At 37.1% G+C, this 22,469-nt stretch overlaps 1 protein-coding gene across 1 annotated transcript in view; it reads left to right on the top strand.

The window, feature by feature from the left end:
* The window catches only part of WASL (WASP like actin nucleation promoting factor), a 64,036-nt gene that overhangs the window by 15,762 nt on the left and 25,805 nt on the right, over positions 1-22,469 (top strand). Inside the window, exons 2-5 of the mRNA XM_082631614.1 lie at positions 14,542-14,676; positions 17,047-17,133; positions 18,300-18,396; positions 21,833-21,856. Coding sequence (XP_082487740.1) covers positions 14,542-14,676; positions 17,047-17,133; positions 18,300-18,396; positions 21,833-21,856 — 343 coding nt within the window. The remainder of the gene's footprint in view (positions 1-14,541; positions 14,677-17,046; positions 17,134-18,299; positions 18,397-21,832; positions 21,857-22,469) is intronic.

Raw genomic sequence — 22,469 nt, 5'->3', positions numbered from 1 at the left:
TGGGACTGAGTATTCTCTAAAAGATGAGCACTGTCTGTTTTTTAGGTTCACTTGAAAACCACGACATTGTTTGTTTATTTAACTGAATGTACTGGAAATTATTTCCTGCTTCTGTGCTCATCTTACTGGCCTTGACATGCTTTGAAAATTAGTGGGGAAAGTACATTCTTATTTTTAAAAATATGTTTTGACTTTGGTATGCGTTTTTTTGTCCCCAAACCCTTGCTCACTCCCCTTTTCTGTGGGTGGAGGTTGTGGTGGAAGCAAATTCCTGTGTTTTGTGGCATTTAAAATATTAGGAATGGGGTTGCATTGACTGAAGTTTTTCACTATGTCATGTAGATTTTTTTTGGTCAATGAAGTGCCAAGAAGAGAACTGTTGTCATCTAAAAATAATTTAAATAGCACAGATTAGCAATTTCTACCTTTTTGAAAAAGTATTTTAAATAATTTTGATAATGTAGCAATAATTAATATGATTCTAAGAAAGAATCCTTTCACTTTTCACTTTTCACCTTTCTCACTTTATTTCATCCAGTGAATGAGTGCACACTGCATTTTAAGTACTGTGCTAGGGCTGAGGCCCTTGTGCTAGGCCCTTGTCTTTAGAGGTTGAACAGTTTATTGGTGAAGCATACCTCACATAGGAATCTATAACAAGTCATTCAGTGATAAGTGCTTCATTGGATGTGTAAATGAAATGTTATGGCTTAAGGAAAAAGGAATAATATTGGCTACCAGAGGATCCCATGGAATCCAAAACAGAATTGAACAATAAAGTTTCAGGAACAGCAGGAGGCTGGGAAGCTCTGAGAACAACAGGAGTCAGTGGAACTTCTCTCAACTCCATTCATCTCTTCCCTGAACTCCTCAGTCCTATGACTCAGTTTGGAATTCTAAATTCGGGGAGAGAATCTAAACTGACTGAGCTGTAGCACCTGTGCTTGTCCCTGGGGAGAGACAGCAGGTCTCTAACAATTAGAAGTATTGGGGGTGGGGGACAGGCAGGACCTGCAAGGTAAGTTTATCATATATATAAAAGCTAGTGAAAATCCTACCAAGATACAGTACATGATTATTTATTTGGTCTCTCACTGACCTAAACCTTCTTTAGGTGCCATTATTAAAAATGTTTACTCTCTACTATACTGGCGTACTTTTTTTTTTTTTTTTTTTTTTCTTCCGTACGCGGGCCTCTCACTGTTGTGGCCTCTCCCGTTGCGGAGCACAGGCTCCGGATGCGCAGGCTTAGCGGCCATGGCTCACGGGCCCAGCCGCTCCGCGGCATATGGGATCCTCCCAGACCAGGGCACGAACCCGTATCCCCTGCATCGGCAGGCGGACTCTCAATCACTGCGCCACCAGGGAGGCCCCTGGCGTACTTTTTTAGTCACAACTTTGATCCTAGATTTGCAGATGGTAAAGGTGTAAGAGTGTCTTTCATGTTTTTGGAAGCTTGGGGTTTTTCCTGGTTCTCTTTATTTTCATTGACCAACTTGCTGAAAACTGAGGAATGCTGGAACTCCAGTTACTAGTTTTTATAAGCTGGTAGTAGAGCTGTTCTTATTATATAAAATCCTCACATCTTCCCCACTCTCCTGCCCCTGCTACCCACAAGTTCTTGATCTATTAAATGGTAAAGTTCTTTTAAAAGAAAAACTAGTATGATATACCTTTTAAATACAGTCAGTTTCCTACTCCTTTGTAGGGGTTGCAGTCTAACATCTAGTTATGCATGGTCATTCGATTTCAGTAATAATAACCAGAGTTAGAAATGTTGGCTCATGCATTTAGAATAAAAATTGCCTTTTGAAACTAGCAACATTGAGCTCTCTGAGGAAGTATATAAAGCTTGTTTTATTGAGTAAATTTATTTTTCAAATTACTGACTAGATCATTATTAATGTTTTACACTACAGTTTTAAGTCTCTGAAATTGTAATAAAGTGTAATCTTTTTTTTTTAAATAGGTGCATGGAAGCTTGTACATATCTATTTTTTAAAATATAATTTATTTATTTATTTTTGGCTGTGTTGGGTCTTCATTTCTGCACGGGCTTTCTCTAGTTGTGGCAAGCAGGGGCTACTCTTTGTTGCGGTGCGCGGGCTTCTCATTGTGGTGGCTTCTCTTGTTATGGAGTACAGGCTCTAGGCATGCAAGGCTTCAGTAGTTGTGGCTCACGGGCTCTAGAGCACAGGCTCAGTACTTGTAGCTCATGGGCTTAGTTGCTTCACGACATGTGGGATCTTCCCGGACCAGAGCTCGAACCCGTGTCCCCTGCATTGGCAGGCGGGTTCTTAACCACTGCGCCACCAGGGAAGCCCTATGAAGTGTAAATCGTAAAAACAACTTCAGAACCGTTCTTTCCTATCTGCAATCCCCACCCCCCTTTTTGCCTATCTAATTCTTATGCATAATGTATGGGAGAGTCTCAGATGTTGTACTTAAAGTCCCTAAGTTAGATTGTACATTGAATTTAAACTGTTACTTACTCTTAGATTAACCTTCTCTTTGCATGTCCTTCCCCAGCTTGATTGTACATATGAAAGTCAAGCAAATTAAATGTGCTTATATATATAATATGTATGCACATTCCTGTGATTGTCTTTAAAAGTTTGGATAATTATGAATTGCTGCATATATAATAACAAATATGGGAGATAGAGCCAACTGTATTTTAAACTTGCTTATCTTGATTAGTCATGTTTAAGAGTTCAGAAGACTCAAAGGGAAAGTTTGTGAAAGAAATCATAGACTTTGACCTTCATTACAGACATAGGCTATCTCCTTGTACTAGCCAAAGTTTGCTTTTCTCTTACTTTATAGCTTTACACACTGTAGTATGTTATTTTCATCAACGTTCACTTCTAATTCTTTTTAAGGGGAAGGCTTTTAAAAGCTACTAGAAATACTTCCTTGGTTATAGTTTTCTAAATCAGAAAGATCATGTTTTTATTTTTCTCAGACTTATACCACGATATGACATGAATAGATCTTTTGTTTTTCTTTTGTGTGTGTATTTTTCAAATCAATATTTAATTTTTTGAAATGGTTTAAAATTAAGTGTATGAAAAGTTTCTCTTTCATTCTATCCTACATTTATTTGCCCGGTCCTTCCTTGCCTGACACAAAACCCATGCACACACAAAAAACCCCTAAAGAGCTGGCAACTGTTACTAGCTTTCTGTGTCTTTTTCCAGATGGTTTTATGCATATTTAGGCAATGCAAATTATTTATTCTTGCTTCTGCTATTGCACACAAATGTTAGCATACTATACCCTTCATTTTATATCTTGCTTTTTTCTCATATAACAGTGTATCTCGAAGGTCTTTATCATGAGTTGAAGAGCCTCTTTATTTTTTTTTTTTAAGCAGCTGTATAGTATCCCATTGTATAGCTGAATTGTGGCTTATTTAATAAACTGAGTGGGTATTTTTCTTGATGATCTAGAAAATTCCAGTTGCCTGAGTAATTTTGGATAATTTTAAGGTTCTGAAGGTTTGAATTAATAAATGTAAGATTTGAATTATTTTAATAGTTTTGATGGAAGTCTTTCTAAAATGAGTTACTCCTTTACTCTGGTTTAAATAGACCGAACTGAACTTATTTTAACGCCTATATGATAAGGTAGGTCATCTGTGTGAACATTTTGGGTACCATATATTTTACTGTGTTGTATTTCCTTGCCCCAAAGTCTGTTGTTACTGTAGGATGCAAATTATCTAATCATCTTATGAATTTATTCATCTTGACCATGGTAATACTTTTTAGGGTTATTGCCAATCAGTTATAGCTCTTCTTTTACACTGTATATTATATTATCTTTGATTGTGTAATATTTCTCATCCCTCTTAATTACTAAAAACTTTTCTCTCTGTTTTATAAACTTATTACTGTTCCACATAGGCAAGATTGTTTGAGTAATGCTTGCCTATATTTTTTGAGTACATGGGCTAGACTGCAGAGGATTTATGGCAACTCTGCTGTCAAGGAAACATTCCATTAGGCTTCCTACTAGGAGAGTTGTTCTTAGTATCTGTGAGTACTAATGGGGAAACCCCTGTACTAGCTACATCAGAGATTGTAATTTTTCCTGTTCCAGGCTTTTTTTTTTTTTTTTTTCCAAACTTACTTTAAGTTTCTCAGCATGTTTGCCTCTTGTTGACTTTTAATTCTGTATTTCATTTTATTCTTTAGTATTTCCAGTCCACTAAAAAATATTTAACCCACTCATTTGTGTAGTTTGAAAGGACCTAATTACCTAACCAGTCCATTGACATTTTTGAAGAGTCTTCTTTGTTAAGGCCTAGTGAAAAGAGGCACTGCTTTCTCCCTCTAATTTTTGAGGGCTGAAGCTGACCAAAGTATTTTGTTAGGCAAGCTCATGTTGCATATCCTCATAAGTAGTAGGCTGTAATAGTAGGTTAAGTGTTAACACTTAAGGCGTCCCATAGATGACCTCTGAACTGAGATTTGAAAGATGAATAGAGTTAGCCAGGTAAAAGGAGGGTGAGATGCAGGGTGTTTTGCCTTTGGGAGCATGGAATGGAAATGGAAGATCAGGGTATGAGAAACGATAATGAGTTAGACAAAGACAATCCCGTGTGTCTCCAATATGCAGTGTGATAGATGAGAATGAGGCTGTACATGCATTCCTTTTTGTGATTGGGAATAAATTATTTCCCCCATCATTTAGCTAATATCCTGCATTGATGAGACCACATCTAAATATCATCTATTTCATTTTACCAGACTGATAAGGAATCCATAAATCAGGTCAGATGATGAATGATCAAAATAAATTTTAGCTGGAAAGGAGATGACCTGAGAAATAGGGTTGTGGGGACATATCTCTAGGGAAGTGAATGTTCTTGCCGCTACACAGGAGTTAGTATGCTGTAATTAGTGAGGACAGTACACACCTCCACTTTTACATTGCTGTAGCTACAGTACCTAGCACTGTGCCTGTCACATAGCAAACGCTCAACAGGTGTTTAAATGGATAATTAAAGATTAAAATACCTATGAGTGGTAATTGCTAGGAAAACAGGTTTAGGTTACGTATTAATAATTTTCTAACTGAGCTGCTCCATGATGAGATAGTTTTTTCCCTCAAGTTGTAAGCTCCTCATTACAGCAGGCGTTCAAGCAAATGCTATTTAATCATCTATTAAGAATGTTATATGAAGGATTTGACTATAAAAGCATCCCCTCCCTCCTGCCCACCCCCAAAAAACACATAACCATTGGCCTTTCCAGCCTGTTTTATTCAGTGGTTTTTTTTTAAGTTGCTTAGCCCGTTTTCTTAGTGGGTAAGGTCATTGTATGTTAAAAAATAACTGTTAAATTTGGTTTGGCAAAAGGAATATATTGGCTTAGATAGTTCATTTTCTTTAGATTCAGAATTTTGTTGCTCTAATTGATGCATCATTTTCTCACTCCAGGTAAGGCTGATCCAGGTTTTGTAGTCTGAAGCTTATTCAATTTGGAGAGGCTGTCTTTAAGAAAAAGAATCCAAAAACTAAATACAAAAATGAATGGTTATTTAGTATGAGAAAGGATCACAACAACAAAAAAATACCATAAACATTACAAAATTCAGAAAAATAGCTTCTTACTGTTATAACTTATTTCTGCTACTACTGACTGATACACCTCCTTAATACCTTTTTGTTTGTTTGTTTGTGCTTGTTTGTTTGTTTTTTTTGCGGTATGCGGGCCTCTCACTGTTGTGGCCTCTCCCGTTGTGGAGCACAGGCTCCAGAAGCGCAGGCTCAGCGGCCATGGCTCACGGGCCCAGCCGCTCCGCGGCATGTGGGATCTTCCTGGACCGGGGCACGAACCCGTGTCCCCTGTATCGGCAGGCGGACTCCCAACCACTGCGCCACCAGGGAAGCCCCGTTAATACTTTTTATCTACTGTTTTTGGCCACATATTTATCAATCGCCTCTTTACATGACAACAATCTTATATTTTCTATAGAGAGAATCTTTCCTCTTGTCCAAGGCTTGGCAAACTATGGCCTCTATACCAAATCCAGCCTGCTTGAGTTTGTAAATAAAATTTTATTGGAACACAAGCATCTCCAAATTATCTGTGGCTGGGTTTGCACACTACAGTGTAGAGTGGAAAGAGACCACCAAATGGCCCACAAAGCCTAAAATATTAACTGTCTGGCACTTTGCAGAAAAAGATTCCTGCTTAGTATGTTTGATCAAAATTTATTGTTTCTTATTATTTATTGATAGTTGTAAAGCTGAAGGAAATTTTTTGAAAGCAGTTACAGGTAATGGCACATCTCTAATTTCCTTCACTTTGCTTAGAGGGTGCTTCTTGCCTTGTGAAAACTCCACCTCTTTGATCTCAGTTGGCTGGACCGCTGCCCCCTCCCCCAGAAATGTCCTTGAAGTTTGGTCATAGTATTCCACCCCCAGCAGGGAGCTGGACAGCACTTATTCAGATCCTTCTGCTTAGAGTTAAAGGTTGGGTCTGCGTGGATCATGTGGTCCAAGAGGGACAGGTTATCTCTGGGGCTGGGCAAATGTTGGGATAAGGCATCATTGGTGGAAATACCAAGATCACCCCCAGGGATAGCTGGAGAGGATCCCCTGGGAATGAGAGGGGTTGCTGCTACTTCATGTGTCCTCAAAGGAGAATAAGCCGAGCCTTATAAGGGACTTTTCCAAGTAAAGGACCTGAAACTTAAACTTAATTGACTTCATGGTAAATCTACCTGTGTCCTCAGAGCATAGAATGTATATCTGTTTGAAGTTTTTCTTTTCACAAAGATACTTTTCTCTCAGGCACTAGCAATCTTCTATTTCCCATCACCTTCACCACCGCCAGCCTCTCCCTTCCCTCCCCCAAAATAAGGTAAGAATCTTAAACCAAATGGGATCAGTAGAGAAATAAAATTATATTAAGGGTATATTTTTCTTAGAGAATCATTTAGATGGGATAGGGCAAAAATATGACAATATAGGAACTAGATGAATCAATGAGTATGGTGTACAGTGAATAGAAAATGAGCAGCTAATTGGAAAATGCACCCAGAGCTGACCAATATATGACCTTTGGCAAATAAAGTGACCTCATCTATAAAATGAGGGGATTGTTTGTCATCAGAGAGCTTGGGTCTCGGCTGGTAACGTTAAACTTTGGTTAGCTGAGGTGAGCATCCTAGGGAACCCCTTCCCACCTTCATTCCCTGAAAACCTAATCCTAAACTTCAGGTTTTACCAAAAGCCAACTGACCTTGCAAGAGAGAAGCAGACAAAGGGAAGAGGCAACAAGAGAAGAAAAACTCCTTTTAAGCAGGTCCACTTAAGCTGCAGGGAAGGGAGAAGCAGAAGAGAGCAAGCCATACCTGTGTGCTCACACTTTAACAGTGTCCTCACCTGCTTGCAAAAATGACCCAGTCTGTAATGAGATCAGTATCCCTCTCAGAGCCTTAATCTCTATATAATTATCCTTGAAGTAGAAAATTAAGAATACAGTAAGCCTTGCCATTTGTAGTTTTAGCGTCTGTAAATACCAGCATTTGCAGGTAATGCTGAAGATCTGTGGCATATAATTTACAGTATTCTAGATGTATGAATTTAAATCACAGGCACCATATGAGATGATGTGTGGCTGTGAGTTTACTGAGTGAGCTTCATCTGTTGCACAGCATATATCTTTTATTAAGGCTTTCATTTATAAAGTGATTTTTTAAATGGTTTCAAAAAAGAGTGTAGTGGTAATGAGAGTGAGCTCTAGAATTTTTATGATTTGTAGATAATACTTTTTGATAATTTTACTGGTAATTTTAAACACAGGTCCAATATAAATGGAATGGAGGAAGGAGCTACAGTTACCTATTATAGGTTACTGTGCTTTTTAGTATCTTAAAACAATCCCCAACATCTGTTATGTATTGCCACAAACAAAGCGTCTAAAATTTTTGTGATTTAAAGCAATATCAATTTATTTTTCACGATTCTGTGGACTGGCTGGGTGTTTAGTCTCCTCCTATCATCTGGGCTCACTCATGCAGTGGCGTTCACCTGGCAGGTCTGATGGTAACTGGGCTCAGCAAGGGCAGGTAACATGATTTGGGCCCATGTTCTCCATGTGGTCTTTTTTTTTTAATTCTTTTTTTTTTTTTTTTTTTTTTTTTTTGCGGTATGCGGGCCTCTCACTGTTGTGGCCTCTCCCGTTGCGGAGCACAGGCTCCGGACGCGCAGCCTCAGCGGCCATGACTCACGGGCCCAGCCGCTCCGCGGCATGTGGGATCTTCCCGGACCAGGGCACGAACCCGTGTCCCCTGCATCGGCAGGCAGACGTTCAACCACTGCGCCATCAGGGAAGCCCTCCATGTGGTCTTTTACCCCAGGTGTTAGGGCAGCAGTTCTAAGAAGGCAAGCCACAATGTGCAAGTACTTTTCAAGCTCTACTTTGCTGAAATCTTATTGGTTAAAGCAAGTCATATAGACATACCCAGGGTCAGTGGGGGAGGAGAGTTTATAAAAGAACTTGGATTCTGAGAGGAATCAAGGGCCAATACAGGAACGATTAACCCGCTGTACCACATCTCCAAACTGTATATCTCTGTTTATCTCTCTCAACCGGAGTTGAACTGTTTGATGTTGCTTTAATATTGGCTGTAACTTCATTCCATACCACTCTTTTATCTCCCACCCCAAACAGCGTCTAAAACTCCCCTAGCACTTTCCCGTGGTAGGGTCTTTGTTGATGTGTCTACCTAGAATGCTGTTTCCTCTCCACTTCCCCCCAACTCTTTGCTCACCTGACTCATCCCTTTTCATCCTTCAAGTACAGTGTCACTTTAGGGAAGCCTTTCTATGCTCGGTAGGCTGTACACACTCCTTGCATACTGGATTTTTCCTTTATAGCATTTGTAATAGTTATTAATGTCTGTCTGCCCATTAGAACTCATGTTTCACGAGGACGGTGTCTGTCTAATTCATTTTTGTGTTTGACCCCACTTTTATTCCTCCCCACCCCCGTTGATCAGTCCTGTGTTCATAGTAGGTGCTCAGTAAACATTTGATGAATGAATACATCCAGTACCAGTTGTCTTAAATAGCTAATAAGACCTAAAAGACTACTTGTGCTTGGTCCTAAGGCAGTAGCTGCTTTTATACGGCTCCATTTTTCCTCACTGTTGGGATTCTGCTTTTTACTTACTGCTTTTGTGCTCCTCCTCTTCCAGTCCTCCAGCTTTGCTTTTTTAAAATTACTACTCCTTGTGGAGCCTTCTGTCTTTGATGTATTCTTTTTCAATCTCTACCTTTTCTATTGGTTTTTTTTTCTTTCTTTTTCTGGTTATTTCTCATTGTGGACATTACCAGGTAATAAAAATCTCTTCTTTCCAAAGTGAGTTATTTGTTTTCTTTTTCTGGATAATTTTTACTGGTACTCACCACTTATGAATCTTGTTTCTGTTTTTTAAATGGGTGGTTTCTGTATTGGGTTTTTAGGTTGCCATGTAACTGAGGTGGTGTTATAATTTAATTATTTAGGAAATTGCTCTTTGAGATCACTGTATAATTAAGTAATTATAAGAATTCAAATTTTTTACAGTTAAATTTTTTTTAATTGAGGAATAACCAAACTCCTTATCTTTCTTTACTTTTAAAACTTCATTTATGTTTCATATTAAAATTTCATGTTCAGGATAATAATGGGACATTTCATGTGAGTGTGTCATCAGAGTATCAAGGAACATATTTAAAGCTTAGTTTTTATGTATTAAGAAAACTTAGGATGGATTTTCCCAGATTCGTTTTTAGGAACTTGGGGCCACACACGCACGTAAAAAAAGCCGAAGTCTTACGCACAGGCTCAGCGGCCATGGCTCACGGGCCCAGCTGCTCTGCGGCATGTGGGATCTTCCCGGACCGGGGCACGAACCCGTGTCCCCTGCATCGGCAGGCGGACTCTCAACCGCTGCGCCACCAGGGAAGCCCCAGCCAAATACTTGACTGGTGCAGTCAGCCCCAGAGAGGTGGACATGCCCTGCTGAAGGACAGTGGGAGGGATTCACATCCCAGAATTCATCCTCCATTTTATTTCTGCCCTTGACAATGAAAGTTCTGAGGACAGATGTGCTATATATTGCAGTAACTCAGTACTGAAGTACCAGGAATGTGTGAGATAGGGCAGGTTCTGTTTCTACAAAAATTGATAGAGTACTTTTTTCCCCTTTTAATTAACAAATTTTAACCCTAGCATTATTGAGCTAATAAGAAATAGATTTCCTTTCCTAAGCACTTGTCCTTAGGTTGTTTTTCAAGAATACCTTCTTGATTATGAAAGACAAAAAGTAATAGAGTTGATTAGCTATAATTACTTTAAAGGAATGGAAGGAATGTTTTTAAAAACTTAATTAAGCCACTGTCAATCTAGAGTTCTAGGGATAGTCACTGTTGTTATTATTTCTGGCATTTGTATATTAAATGTTATGCTATTCTTGCATTTACTATAATTGTTCTGAATTAGTCAGAAAAGGCTTTTATAAGGTGTTATAGTATATAATTTTCAGACTTTTGACAGGTTAAGATAAGAAGGAATGAAATAGGCACACTTAGACTGACAATAACATTGTAGCGAATTTTTGAAAATCCTATTACTGAAAATTGCCGGTTAGTTGAGTTCTTTAGTATTAAAAGTTTATGAATTGTTTATAATGCCAAACACGTTTGTGTGGAAAATTGTAACATTGTTTCCAGGGTCTTTATTTCTTAAAAGCAGATGTTTTAGATTTTGTTTTAAATTTATGTAAATGTTTAAATGGGATTTGGGGGGTTTTGTTGTTGTTGTTATTAAGTTCACATATACATCCAGATAGTGTTTTACATTGTTAATATTTGGTTCTTTTGACAAGGGGATTTCCATAATGGAATTTCATACTCTATTTAATAGCACATTTTTTTTCTTTTGCAAGCTGTAACTTCTTATTTTCTAGTTAAAAAGTAAAGTAAGATTCTTAGAACTTTTTCTTGGTATCTAGTTTACTAATTGCTTTTCTTTTTAGAAATGACTGCAGTTTGACAGCACCATACTAAAAAGGGCTGTAATTTATATGAATTTTCCTTGGAAAACAAATTTTCTCATCTGATGTTTTAATTTTTCAGCTTGGTCTTTAACATCTTTGTATAATGTATGCAAAATCCGTTTTTCTGATGGTTTCAGTGCTAGGGGTTTAGGGTCAGGGAGCCTGTGGAGGTATCATGCTGAGACTGTGCACCTGCAGCACACTGGTATGTTCTGAGCAGGCCAAAGGCACACCCACATTCTTCAGTCTACTTTTTTAAAACCCACTCTCCTAGTTTCTAAGCTATCTTCATAATTTTTAAAATGGCTCTTGTGGAACTTTTCCTGCTGTTCCTGTTCATGACCGTCTATGAAATTCAAAGATGAGTTCGGTCTGCAAAAGTTAAAAACAGCATCGATCACTGTTATCTGGGAAAGAAAGTTCTTCTGAAATTCTGATCTCCAGCAGTACACTGATCTTACATTTCTGACTTTATTATTATTAGAAAAGACTTGCGTGTAGAATAGGTCTTTGGAATTCTCTTGTCAAAGGAGAGCATTCCCCAGGCATAGTTAAGTAACCCAAAACAGTGTCATCTCCAAATCTTAATGTAGTCTGTTTTTTATTACAGTGCCCAGTATTCATTGAACTGATGTACCAAATTACTTAATTGTCTCCTATTTCTGGTTATTTAAAAAACCATAATTAATATATTTCATATAACTATTTTGGTTTTTATAGTTATATTAAAAATACAACTTTTGGTTTTATTTTAAATTGTTTCCTTAATTTCTAATTTAGGAGTGAGATTGCTGGATCAGAAAAAATTATCATTTTTAGAAGATTTGTAAGTGATATACCAGTAATGGGTGTATTACTCTTACAGAAACTGGGATTGAATAGTTAACATTCTAGATTATAATATACAGGAAACTTAAATTAGAGTTAAATGAAAGTTTCCACTGGTTCGTGACATAGTCATGAGGGAGGTGGCAGCGTGGTGTACTGGAAAACCCTAATGCACGTTCTAAGGTGTCCATTTTATGTAATGAATTAGCTTCTTTACTGTGCATCTAAAAGAGTACTAGTTAGGTATATCCTTGGGAAAATCGGGACAGTCGTCACTCATATCACTTTCTGTATCTTCAGTATAGCTTTCAAGCTGTATGGCCAGGTGCAGTTCACTTTAAATCTTTTTTTCCCCTCAGTTTTATCATCTTTAAAAAAGGAGATGTTTGGGCTTCCCTGGTGGCGTAGTGGTTAGGAATCTACCTTCCAGTGCAGGGGACACAGGTTCGAGCCCTGGTCCAGAAAGATCCCACATGCCGCGGAGCAGCTAGGCCCATGCGCCACAACTACTGAGGCTGCGCTCTAGAGCCCGCGAGACACAACTACTGAGCCCGTGCTCTAGAGCCCCCGAGCCACAACTACTGAAGCCCGCGCGCCCAGAACTCGTGCTCCGCAGCAAGAGAAGCCACCGCAATGAGAAGCCAGCGCACCACAGTAAAGAGTAGCCCCCGCTCACTGCAACTAGAGAAAGCCTGCACACAGCAACGAAGACGCAACACAGCCAAAAATTAATTAATTAATTTTTAAAAAGGAGATGTTAGAATTTATCTTCCAATATGATAATATGTTCAAAGTCTCCAGCACTGTAATTAGTAAACATAAATCTTGCTTGCAGGTTTGATTTAGTATCTTTACTTAAGGGGTTAACTGCTTTATGGAAGTCAGACTTTACTGATACTACTACTTTGTTGATCAAATGTTCATTTTATTGGAAAGCAGTATATAGTACAGGGAGTAAGAATACAGGATCTAAAGTCACAAATTGCCTGGATTAGAATTTCCAACTCTGCCACTCAGCTGTGTGATATTGGGCAAATTATTTATCCTCTTTAACCTTGGGTTTCTCAAACATGAAGTGAGGTTGTAATAGTAATAACAATTGAGTTATATTGGGTTGACCAAAAGGTTCGTTTGGTTTTTTCCATAAGATGGCTCTAGTAAGCACTTAGTTGTCTTTAACTTCATTGCAAACAATTTTGTTAGATTATATGTGACAGCTGTCATATCAGTGTGCATTTAGAAAAAGACTTATAAAAATTGGTGAATTTTTGTGTAGCCATTTTAATATTGAAGATGGAAGAAAAAAGCAACATTTTCAGCATATCATGCTTTATTATTTCAAGAAAGGTAAAAACACAACTGAAATGCAAAAAAAAATTGTGCAGCATATGGAGAAGGTGCTGTGACTGATCGAACGTGTCAAAAGTGGTTTGCAAAGTTTCGTGCTGGAGATTTCACACAGGATGATGCTCCATGGTCAGGTAGACCAGTTGAAGTTGATAGTGATCAAATCGAGGCATTAATTGAGAACAATCAGTGTTATACCACGCGGGAGATAGCTGACATACTCAAAATATCCAAATCAAGCGTTGAAAATCATTTGCACCAGCTTGGTTTATTTTCATCGCTTTGATGTTTGGGTTCCACATAAGTTAAGCGGAAAAAAACCTTGACCATATTTCCACATGCGATTCTCTATTTAAACGTAATGAAAACATTCCGCTTTTAAAACGAATTGTGACGAGCAATGAAAAGTGTGTACTGTACAATAATGTGGAGCAGAAGAGATCATGGGGCAAGCGAAGTAAACCACCACCAACCACACCAAAGGCCAGCCTTCATCCGAAGAAGGTGATGTTGTGTATATGGTGGGATTGGAAGGGAGTTCTCTATTATGAGCTCCTTCCGGAAAACCAAATGATTAATTCCAATAAGTACTGCTCCCAGTTAGACCAACTGAAAGCAGCACTAGGCGAAAAGCGTCCAGAATTAGTCAACAGAAAATACATAATCTTCCATCAGGATAATGCAAGACTGCATGTTTCTTTGATGACCAGGCAAAAACTGTTACAGCTTGGCTGGGAAGTTCTGATTCATCCGCGGTATTCACCAGACATTGCATCTTCAGATTTCCATTTATTTTGGTCTTTACAAAATTCTTTTAATGGAAAAAAATTCACTTCCCTGGAAGACTCTAAAAGGCACCTGGAACAGTTCTCTGCTCAAAAAGGTGATAAGTTTTGGGAAGATGGAATAAAAGGATGAATATGTTGTTCAATAAAGTTCTTGGTGAAAATGAAAAATGTGTCTTTTATTTTTGCTTAAAAACCGAAGGCACTTTTTGGCCAACCCAATATTTAAAAGTGCTTATTAGCACATTCCTTACACATTTTAAGCTTCAGTGAATGTTAGCTTTCAATAATTATTTTTAGTATAGTTATTATATTAGTTATTACTACATAAGAAATTACTTCAAAAAGTAGTTTAAAATAACAATAAATGTTTATTTCTTCAGGTCCAGAATTTAGGAGCAGGTTGGCAGGGGGTCCTGGTTCAGTGCCTCTCATGAGATTGCAGTCAAGGTGTTAGCAGAAGCTATGGTTATCCTAGTGTTACTTTGAACCTAATGGCTATAAATTTTATATTTTGCAGACTATGTCTTCAGCAGTGGTACAGTTATATGCAGCAGATCGGAACTGTATGTGGTCAAAGAAGTGCAGTGGCGTTGCTTGTCTTGTTAAGGACAATCCACAGAGATCTTATTTTTTAAGAATATTTGATATCAAGGTGAGTTTTATTTTGCTTCCACTTAAACTGTAGATGATTGGGTTTTCTACCTCAATTGTAATTTATAATAGTATAGATTTGTTTATCCTGTATGTAATATATTCTACTTAAATTAATACTAGAAGAGTGAAGCTTGGTTCTAGATGTTGAACTATGGGCACTGTGACCAAATTGGGAATACATTCTAAACCAGAACATGAATAGTTCCCCATTTTATCTGTCTGCACATTAAAGGTTTTGTTGGTTTGTCTGTTTTTATTCCTTTGGTTCTTGGGCTTTTCCCACATTCTCTCCTTTTCTAATGATACTCTTTTTATCCCATCCTGTCCATTACAGACTAATGTATATAGTTCTTTCAGAGAACTACAAAAGTATATTTAGCCTGGTGTGTACTTACTTACTTCGGCCTGGGTTTAAAGCATTATACAATATCTATAATAATGTATTTGCTACCCATTTTATGTTGTTTGTCAACAGAGGTGTGTTCCGATTTTCACAGCTTTGTATCCCTCACTCTTAAACATAAATCCACCTTGTCTTAGACTGGATGCCCTTTGTCAGGAATTCTTCTCTGATAATCACTGTAAAAATAATTTTTTGGCTGAGATGAAGTCTCCATTTATCTTTTAAAATCTTTTCTGTGGGTAAGACTCCTTGCTTAATATTCATATGTGGCTCTAAGTATAATGGGATTGTAGTTACAGAAAAATAAAACTGAATTTGAACTCCTGGATGATACTTATGGTTAGACAGATTGTATTCAAACTGTTTTACTTCTCTGGGCTCCGGCTTACTTATTTGTAAAATGGGATAACCATCTGGATCTGTTGCAGAGTATTTCCCTGAGATTAAATGAGATTTAAGTTACTGCACTTTGTACATTAGAAATTTGTAACATCCCCTTCTCCATACCCCAAGACAGCTGAGAGATGTGGCATACTCCTGTTACTAACAGTAGCTTACTTACTATGGCAGTGATTCTGGGGGATGGGGAACACATGCATAGTTTGAAAGACACTCCTAAGTCCTTTGATATATTTATTTCTCACCACCTAGGAGAAGCACTGTTTAGAAATCAAATGTACATATAACTCCACTGAGAAGAAAGGGATTCTATTATAATGGTCATAACATGTGTACAACATTTTAAAATACTTTAAAATTGTGGTCTATGTAGAACCTTGCATTTCAGAATAGGGCAATGATTATATTTCTCTAACCATTCATCTCCAATTATAGGTAGCCATTGCTAAATACTTGCAATTAGCCACCTTTGGTATTAAGGTTAATTATATTTCTTGTACTACAGCTATCAATATGACAATCACCATGGATCCCTTAACCATAGTTTAACCTTGGTGCACTTTAATCCTCAGTCTCCTTCTGCACGTGATTGATACTGTTTATACCAATGTTTAATTAGGAGACCACTCTGCAAAACTTAGGAATTCAAAGATTGTTAATGAGCAGTACAGAGAAGGCTTATTTGACCCTCCCAGCATCTACAGAATTGAGGAAAAGAATGAAATCCTTCTGTAATATTTGATAGCATACAGTCTAAGTACTGCTGATGTAACTATGCATTGATAATCAGTGCATGTATAAAAGTATCCTACCCCTTCTGTCTAACGTTGATGATCTAGTAAGTGTTTGGTTATGTATTTGACCAAGTAACTATATTTGGAAATGCTTGGCTAATGAGATTATATCTTAGCATACTGAATTCAACTCACTTGATATGTAGTTTTTATGAAAGAAACATTATCCAGTATTTACTGTTACTAAATTATGTGATATGATACTTAAGTATTATACATATATGTGGTCTGTGTGTATGTAAAAGCTAGTATTAATATAAACAGTTTCTTTAATATGAGTCATCTGCTTTTTTTTTTTTTTAATTGGCTGCATTGGGTCTTCGTTGCTGCGTGCGGGCTTTCTCTAGTTGCAGCGAGTGGGAGCTACTCTTCGTTGTGGCGCATGGGCTTCTCATTGCCCTGGCTTCTCTTGTTGTGGAGCATGGGCTCTAGGCACGCGGGCTTCAGTAGTTGCAGCATGCAGGTTCAGTAGTTGCAGCACGCGGGCCTCAGAGCGCACGGCCTTCAGTAGTTGTGGTGCGTGGGCTCAGTAGTTGTGGCTCGCGGGCTCTAGAGCTCAGGCTCAGTAGTTGTGGTGCAGGGGCTTAGTTGTTCCACGGCATGTGGGATCTTCCCGGACCAGGGACTGAACCCACGTTCCCTGCGTTGGCAGGTGGATTCTTAACCACTGTGCCACCAGGGAAGGCCCGTCTGCTTTGTTTTTATTTGTGTTTTTTTTTTCCTAAAGGTTTTCTTATTGGTAGTTCTTACTTTAACTTTTACTTTTTTCTAGGATGGGAAACTATTGTGGGAACAAGAGCTATACAATAACTTTGTATATAATAGTCCTAGAGGATATTTTCATACCTTTGCCGGAGATGTAAGTCATATTTTCTTTATTGCCCTGTTTAATGTAATTATTGTTACATTTGTCTATGGAAAGTATTTATGAGCTTTTTGTGTAAACATTGTATAAGATATAAAGAATTATTTTACTTTTAAAAGCCTCCATATTATGGCTTAGTAGGAAGCAATGGCTAAGATTTTAAGGGAAAAAGGTTTCAAAGAGTACTGTAAATGTAATTTGGTATGTAGAAAAGAGGTTTGTTTTTCATCTTCTCTGTCTTTAGTCAGATAGTTTTACCTCTGTGTGACTTTGGACAAATAGTTTAACCTCTCTTGAGTTTTAGTTTTCTTATCTATAAAAGTGAAACCACTAATCCATGGTAACTTTTAAAAATTGAAGATTATATTGTGAATTATTTTGTGAAAGAATAGTTTATGATCTAGAAGAGTACTAAAATACAATAAGGAGGGGAAAAAACAGAATTTTAAAAATTTATTGCCTGTACTTAGGGACAATGTTAGAAGGATTTTTATACCATATACTCACAGGACTCGTCTGAGTGACTGGATTATGGGTGACTTTAATTTTTTTTGTTTTCATATTTGTATTTCCTAAATTTTCTACAATAAAAGGTTGGGTTCGATGATATGTCCATCTTTCAAAAAGTATTTTCTTCCTTTTTTGTTATTTTTCCCATTTTTCTGGATTGTATATAAATATATGTACATATATAAAAGTGTGGACTAAATGCCATAATAGTGCAGGGTGTTTCCACACTTTTAATAATTTACATGAATTAAGGTTATAATTTAAGTAATACCTGAAAAACATAGATAGAGTTGATCTGCATTTGATCAATGTTTCCAGCATTTGCCTTTTCAAATCCAAATGTTTATAGAGCTCTTTTGAAGGATCAAATTCTATTTACTATTTTGTTTTTTTAATTGAAGATGAAGTATTCAGTTTAACATTTGAGTGTCTACTGTGATAGGTAACCTCTCTAATAGTACTCTTTTACTCTACCTTCTCTATGCTTTTTGCCTTCTTAAGTTATTCAGGTCATAAAGTAAGTTCTTGTCTGCTAATAAAATGAAGCTTTTCTTCTTCAGAGTGTACTTCTATTGGTTATTAATTTTTTTGTTAAGTAAAGCTAGATTTGTGGGTTTTGTTGTTTACCTTTTTTGATGAAAATATTTCAGACCTGTCAAGTTGCCCTTAATTTTGCCAATGAAGAAGAAGCAAAAAAATTTCGAAAAGCAGTTACAGACTTGTTGGGCCGTCGACAAAGGAAATCTGGTAAACTTTTTTTTAAAAAATTCCTTTAAACAGGAGCTGGCTATGGCTCATGGGGCAGATCTGGCCTGCCATCTGTTTTTGTAAATAAAGTTTTATTGAAAAACAGCTATGCTTGTTGGTTTACATATTGTCTTTGGCTGCTTTTTTTTCCACAACACAGTTGTCTAGTTATGACAAAGACTATGTGACGCACATCTGGCCCTTTACAAAAAAACAGGTTGCTAATCCTTACTGTACAAGAAATACTATTTTTATTGAGAGCTGATTTTTTTTCAGATTTATTAAATAACTCATTCCAATAACCTTTTCTGTTGATAACGTTTTACATATACTGACTCTTAAATTTGCATTTTTATGACATTATTTGTAACTTACATTTACAAAAATATTTTATAGTTTGTGAACAAATACTTTAGGCAAGCCTAGAAGCAAATAAGCAAAGTTGCAAACAAGATCTGTAAATATTGCCTTGTCTCTATTTTGTCCCTAATGTTGTATATTGTAAAATTATAAGGAACTTAGTTTAATGCATGAGACTTTAATACATATAAGACAATTAGAGAATGATGCAGGATAGTGTAAAGCTTTAAATTCATTGATGTAGAACTATTTGACAGCTGTCACATACCAGGCCTTTCTGTTGTAACGTGGGAGAAGGGTGATTAGGAAAGGTGAACCTCTCCAAAATCTTCTTCTTAAGCAGATCACTTTTAGGAGAAATAACATATGGGAGTTGAGATCAGCAAATAAATCCCCTTAAAACTAACCATGCCCATATATTCCTTGAAAAGTCTGTACATCCAAGTATACATGTTACCCCAGTCTGAAAATCACTGTATTCAAGGATGTGCTTTACCAATAGGAAGGAATAACTCATGAAAAAGGAAGGCACTGGATCCTGAAAACAGAAATGTAAACGTGTGTTACATTTTATATATGTTTATTGTTATTTTAATGGGTTTCCGAGAGGAAGGTAATGTAAAAATGAAAATAAAATGAACTAAGTTGTTGCCTCACTTACTGCCATCTTATATATCCCCCTCGTAATGAGTGAATAGGAGAATTATTAGGAGCCTATTGTTTTTTGCTACTTCTTTTTGGGGCCAAGGGTGTTTACCACTTGATTCCATGCTGTGGAAGAATTTAATTCTGTGGAATAATTCACGGTTCAGTTCTTATTTCAATGACATGTGGTGGTGCCAGGCCAGGGACTCCCTGGGACTTCTTTTAGTCAAACTGTGTGACATTTTCAATTAAAAAAAAAAAGTAAAAAATACTTCTTAAAATATAGAATAATTGACTTTTGAAATAGGTAGGTCACTTGAAGGTGTCTTTTAACTGGTATGGGAATTCTGTTTTATACAATTCCTAAGCTTTTAGGCACAGTGTTTTCAGAAGCAGAAAGATCACAACGTATGGGAGACAGCTGATTCATTGTTGGGTAGCCCCTTCGTGCTAAGTCAGCCTTCAACCTCGCCTCTCTTTAACTGAGATGCATGGGGTCCAACTTTTGGAGCAACAAAGAATTAGTGTTTTCTCTTCCTTCCATTAGCCATTTAATGTTGGAAGCCATCTACCATGCCCTCCTTAGGCCTACACTTCTTTAGCTTAACCAGTTCCAGTTTCTTATTCCTCACATGATATGATTTATAGACTCATCATACTGTATAACTTACAGACTCACGATACTGTATTCAGAGCACTATATACTGTGTTCTGAATGCCCTGTACATTTTTATGTCTTCTTCAAATGATCCAGATTTGAGAAAATGGTCCGGCTCACATATGATGTCCAGATTTGAACACAGTAATCCAACAGTAGTATGACTTGTACTGTGATACTAAAAACGTCCCCTAATATGATTAAACACTGTTCTGCTAATGTTTCTAGCAAATACATCACACCATCAACTCCCATTCTTCTTAGTTCAACCAAACCTCTTTTTTTCATAAGAATGCCTCTCAAGTCAGGATAGTGTCATGTTTCTAAGTAATTACTTTTTAGAACTTATACTCTGAACTTTACATTATCTCAGCATATTTCCATATTTGTGTCACTTCCAATTTAAGAAGTATTTCCTCTGTGGATGCAGAGGTAACATCACCTTAGAAATTGGAGATTTGACATTCATTGACATTAGATAGGAGGTGCTTACATCAAATGTTTCAGAAAATTACTTCATCAGACCACCAGATGGAGTAATACATTTATATTTCCCATTGCCAGGATTTTCAACTTGTCCCTCAATTAAATCCTATTAATTTTAGGATTGTGGCTGTTTATAAACTAAATATTTTATTATATTATTATTTATGGGTATTTGTCTTATAATTTTGGAAATTTTTATATTAGAAAAATCTGTGGAAATTATATTTGTTGAAAAATTTTCAACCAGTTTTGAGCTTTCTTGAAACCAAAATTGTGTCAAACCTGGTATGTAAGAGTATGAATGCAAAGGGTTAATAGAAGTTCTCCTGGTATTACTCCTACTTAATTAGCTATAGCTTCTAGGTATTATTTTGGTCTGCCCTATAGCTCAGGCATCTCTAGGTATTTTCATTACCTTTATGCTTTCATTCAGTCCCATAGCTTTGAACACTGTCTATATACTGCTGACTCCCAAAGTTTTATCTCTCCTGTTGACCTCGCCCCTGACTTTCAGACTTGTGTGCTCCAGTTGGGTGTCAGAATAGCCTTCAAACCTAGTATGTGTGAGCAGAACACTTGACCCATGTTCCCCAAGCCCCAGTTAGACCGGTTCCTCCTCCTCTCCTAGCCTTCCCCATCCCAGTAAAAGGCATTGGCTCCACCTTGTCAGTCTGGCTCACAGTGGTTCTTCATAAACCCTACCAGTGAGTCCCATTTTCTCTATCTTCAAAAACAAGCCCTGGGTCTGTTTCTCACCACCTCTGTTGCTACCACCCTAATCCAAGCTACCATTGTCTGTCACCTGGACCACCCTAATCTCGTCTCCCTGCTGTCACGTATGCCCCCTAGTAGCTCTTTCCCACATAGTAACCAGGCAAAACTTTTAAAAACATAGATTGGATCATGTCACTTCCCCTATTCAAAAACCTATAAGAGCTTCCTATCATGTAGAACAGAATCTATATTCCTTAACCCATGACCTGTGGGACCCTACACGCTCCAGTTCCCTGGTTCTCCTCTGACTTCTCTCCTTCCACTCTTCCGTTGGCTCACTGCAGTCCAGTATTATGGTGTCCCTTCATGCTATTCCCTCCTGAGGGCCTTTCACTATGTTGTTCCCTTTCTTGCTTTATTCAAATGTCTGCTCAAATGTCAGTTCCTCAGAGAAACTTGTTAACCACTTATATATGGACGTAGGAATAAGACAGTTTAGATGAGTTGATTTTTTTATGTTGATTTTTGTATTGCATATGTCTAATAATATTCCTTTAATTTATTTCCTAACAGAGAAAAGACGAGACCCTCCAAACGGTAAGCTCTTTGGTAATTATTGATCAAAAAGATTTTAGATTATAATTTAATCCTTGTGGAAACATGTATCATACATTAATACCTAGTATTTAATATCTACGATTAAATACTGTAGTTTATTGTGTTCTTATTTTAAAATAAATAACAGATGGGACTTAGAAATGTACTATTCTTTGGCTTTTTTCTAGGATGAGGGAAGACTGTAAAGGGTGAATATCACTATTACTTATATCTTAATTCCTTATTCACAGTTGTTTAAGTTTAGAAATCGTACAACCTGGTCTTAATGTCTTCCTTAAAAGTGGTAAATTTTATCTAGCATATTTGTTCAGTTCCTACTTTCATGTTAGTCTTTTTTTTTCTTATTTCAAAAGATTATTTCACACTGGGAATATAAAACTAGCCCCTTTCAGAATGAACACTTAACTATTCTGGTGTGTTTAAACAAATAGTAGCTGTGCTTACTGTGCTGGTGCGTTTAGAACACATAGTAACTGTACATAATTCTCCTTAATTTGCTAACGAATACTTGAAGTAATGTGGATTCATTTGTTTAAAATATATATATTTATACCAAAGAATAAAAGCAGAATACGAAGGTCCCAGATCTCTA

Source organism: Mesoplodon mirus (assembly GCF_964341445.2).
Source record: "Mesoplodon mirus genome assembly, chromosome: 9".
NCBI lineage: Eukaryota > Metazoa > Chordata > Mammalia > Artiodactyla > Ziphiidae > Mesoplodon > Mesoplodon mirus.
The sequence above is the reverse complement of the archived record's forward strand: the minus strand, read 5'-3'. Positions and strand labels throughout refer to the sequence as shown.